The sequence below is a fragment of the Apium graveolens genome, chromosome 9, assembly GCF_009905375.1.
Source record: "Apium graveolens cultivar Ventura chromosome 9, ASM990537v1, whole genome shotgun sequence".
Lineage (NCBI taxonomy): Eukaryota > Viridiplantae > Streptophyta > Magnoliopsida > Apiales > Apiaceae > Apium > Apium graveolens.
The window spans coordinates 137,088,014-137,091,235 of record NC_133655.1 but is presented as its reverse complement, the minus strand read 5'-3'; the positions used below and the strand labels follow the sequence as shown (position 1 = coordinate 137,091,235).

General features: G+C 40.3%; 1 protein-coding gene and 1 non-coding gene across 2 annotated transcripts; one reads left to right on the top strand and one right to left on the bottom strand.

Annotated features, from left to right (window-relative positions):
* LOC141685610 (putative mitochondrial protein AtMg00820) lies at positions 1 to 411 on the top strand. The gene has a single exon (XM_074490706.1). The coding sequence runs from the start codon at positions 1 to 3 to the stop codon at positions 409 to 411; it is 411 nt and encodes a 136-aa protein (XP_074346807.1).
* Positions 412 to 2,799: 2,388 nt separating this feature from the next.
* LOC141688053 (small nucleolar RNA R71) lies at positions 2,800 to 2,906 on the bottom strand. The gene has a single exon (XR_012561522.1). It is a non-coding gene; the product is annotated as a small nucleolar RNA R71 (small nucleolar RNA).
* Positions 2,907 to 3,222: the final 316 nt, after the last annotated feature.

The following is a 3,222-nucleotide window of genomic DNA, read 5'->3' as shown; positions in this document are numbered from 1 at the left end:
ATGCAGTCATATGTCACAAAACCGTTTCCAAATCCCTCCGCAAACTTAGTCATAGTGACTTCACAGGTGGTGGCAACAGAATTCATATGCCTTCTATCTTCCTTGACTACTAAAGCTGATCCAACAAACTTCAAGCAGGTTGTTAAAGATGAAAACTGGGTGAAAGCAATGAACATTGAGCTGGAAGCTTTGGAATCTAATGATACATGGGAAATCACTGAATTGCCCCCAAATAAATGTGCTATTGGGTGCAAGTGGCTCTACAAAACAAAATACAGGTCAGATGGACAAGTGGGGCGTTACAAATTGAGGTTAGTTATTCTTGGTTGCAAGCAAGTGTACGGAGTGGACTATGAGCACACTTTCGCTCATGTCACCAAGATGACGACAAGCATTCTCTTTTGGCTGTAGCTGCTGTAAAGCATTGGTATGCTGTCCAAATGGATGTCACAAACGCCTTCCTTCATGGCGATTTGGACGAGGTTATTTACATGAAGCTTCCGCGTGGATATACACACCTTGGATGTAGGATTGTACTGAATCAAGGGGAGTTTAATTCAGGACAAATCAAACTCGTATGTACACTTAAAAGATCACTGTACGGGCTGAAACAAGCCCCCAGGAATTGGTTCACCAAGCTTTCGACAGTCTTGAAAGCAATGGGCTTCATTCAATCGCTTGCGGATGATAAGTGGCATTTTATACAACTTAGAACGTCTTAAAATAGCTTAAATTGGTGTCTTGAAATCAAGTATTTTGTGTATTTGATGTGTTTTTCTAGTGTTTGTGCATTTCAGGGTAATAGTTGCATTTTGGAGGAGTAATCATCAAGAATAAGCCTTGGCATGTGTTCAGCATTACGAGAGGAAAGAAAGGGGCAGATTACAGCGAATAAACGGAGCAAACTCAGGAATTTTCCACTAGGGTCCTGAGCGCCCGCTCAGCTATGCTGAGCGGCCGCGCAGAAAGCTGAGCGCCAGCTCAGCTATGCTGAGCGGCCGCGCAGGGTCGGGAAAAAAGATAATTTGTTTTAGACTTCTACTTCTGTTTGGCTTCCAACTTCTATGTAATCTGAGTTTTATGGGACTATTATATAATTAGATTTGGAGACGTTTTCACAAGGTTGGATCGCGGTATTAAGCAAGGAGCGAAGGAGATAAGGAAGAATACCATTTTAGCACACCGCAACGAAGAGGAAGCATATTTTCTTGTGATTCTTTATTTCGTTGTAACGTTGGATGCTAGTTTTCTTGCTTTTGAACCTAATTACTCTTGTGACATACTCTGGTTTAATATAATTAGTTTAGTTATTATTCTCTTGTGTTTGTTTATCATGTTTTCATATAAACCCATGATGACGATAAGTGCTATCATGGGCTAATCGTGATCATGGGGTTGTAACGGATTTACTATGGTATTCTTTAGTTAATTATTTAATACCTTAGTGTGTGATGATTGTATGATATCTAGTATTGGTTGTGCGTATTCGTCTTATGTGCGTCGCGAACATATAAGATAGGGTGTTAATCTCTTGTGAAGCGACGGTGGATCTCGAGATTTAGAACTTGCCATGCTAGCATAGGTTCATGTATGATGTGCATGATTAGTGGGTAACTCTAACCGTTTTATTCGCCCTGTGTAATCAAAAGTAATAACTTATGCTTAAATCATTATGTTGTCAATTTCTGTAGACATATAGGGACTCAACATAATTGATGCCTATTCAACTTCTATCTTAATTGTGGATGTTTGGTAGAATGGTATTAGTACAATGAAAGTTGACTTTTATCAGTTTCGTGTTATTCGATTAATATCATCACTGTTGCATGCTAAGGGTAATAACAATAACTATTGAAGGAAGTAGTAATGAATTTGTGATCTCATGAGTGGTTTAATATTGTTAATTTAAAGTGTTAATTAAGTGGTTAATTAAGTAGTTAATTGTAGTTAATATTTAGTCAACAATTCTAAGTATTAGTGTCTTAACATTGAGAAGTAATCATACATTAGTGAGTGACTTTAATTGAACAATAATTAGTCTGAGTCTCTGTGGGAACGAACTAGAAAGTATTCTATATTACTTGCGAACGCGTATACTTGCGTGTATTATTAGCGCGTGTTTCCGCCCTAACAAGTTTTTAGCGCCGCTGCCGGGGACTCGGCGTATTTGTTTAGTTTATGTACTTACCATCATTGGTCGTTAGGACTCAGTGATTAAGACATATTTGTTACTTATTGTTTCTGGTTGTGTTTCAGGTACTTTAGCAAATGTTTATGCAAACTCGTTCTCGTACTCGCAAGAGGACTTTAGATACAGCTGAGGAGACAGACGAAGTTCTTGATATTCCGGAGAAGATAGATTTTGAAGATTCGGATTCAGGAAGTGAGCAGAAAGAACCAGTAATCATGGGTGATCGTATTGTTCAGGCCGATCCAGCTCTTATGGACTTTTCTCGGCCTAAAATTGATGACATTCAGTCAAGCATTCTTCATCCGGCTATTCAAGCTAACACCTTTAAAATCAAGCCGGGCACTATTCAGATGGTGCAGAATTCTGTTTCTTTTGGAGGAGCTGCGACTGAAGACCCCAACATGCACATAAGGAATTTTGTTGAGATCTGCAATATTTTCAAGTATAATGGTGTGACTGATGAGGCTATCAAGCTGAGGCTTTTCCCATTCTCACTGAGGGACAAAGCTAAGGACTGGTTACATTCTGAACCAGCTGGGTCCATCACTACTTGGTAAGATCTTGCGCAAAAGTTTCTGGTAAAGTTTTATCCGATGGCAAAGACTGCTGCTATGAGGAGTGCTCTTACTCAGTTTGCGTAGCAACCTACAGAATCTATGTGCGAAGCTTGGGAACGCTACAAGGAAATGTTGAGAAATTGTCCACATCATGGAATGCCCGATTGGATGGTGATCACTGGTTTCTATAATGGTTTGGGGGCCCAATCTCGGCCTATGCTCGATACAGCAGCTGGAGGCGCCTTGTGGGCCAAAAGCTATACTGCGGCTTATAATCTTATTGAGACTATGGCTGCAAATGAGCATCAAAACCCAACTCAGAGGATGATGCCTGGGAAGGTAGCAGGTATTCTGGAAGTCGATGCAGCCACCGCTATTGCAGCGCAGCTCCAAGCACTGTCTATGAAGGTCGATTCTCTAGCTACATATGGAGTTAATCAAATAGCTATGGTATGTGAGCTTTGTGCAGGTTCT

Bases quoted from the DNA above. Each gene is read 5' to 3' on its own strand.
- LOC141685610 (XM_074490706.1), top strand. From the start codon at position 1: ATGCAGTCATATGTCACAAAACCGTTTCCAAATCCCTCCGCAAACTTA.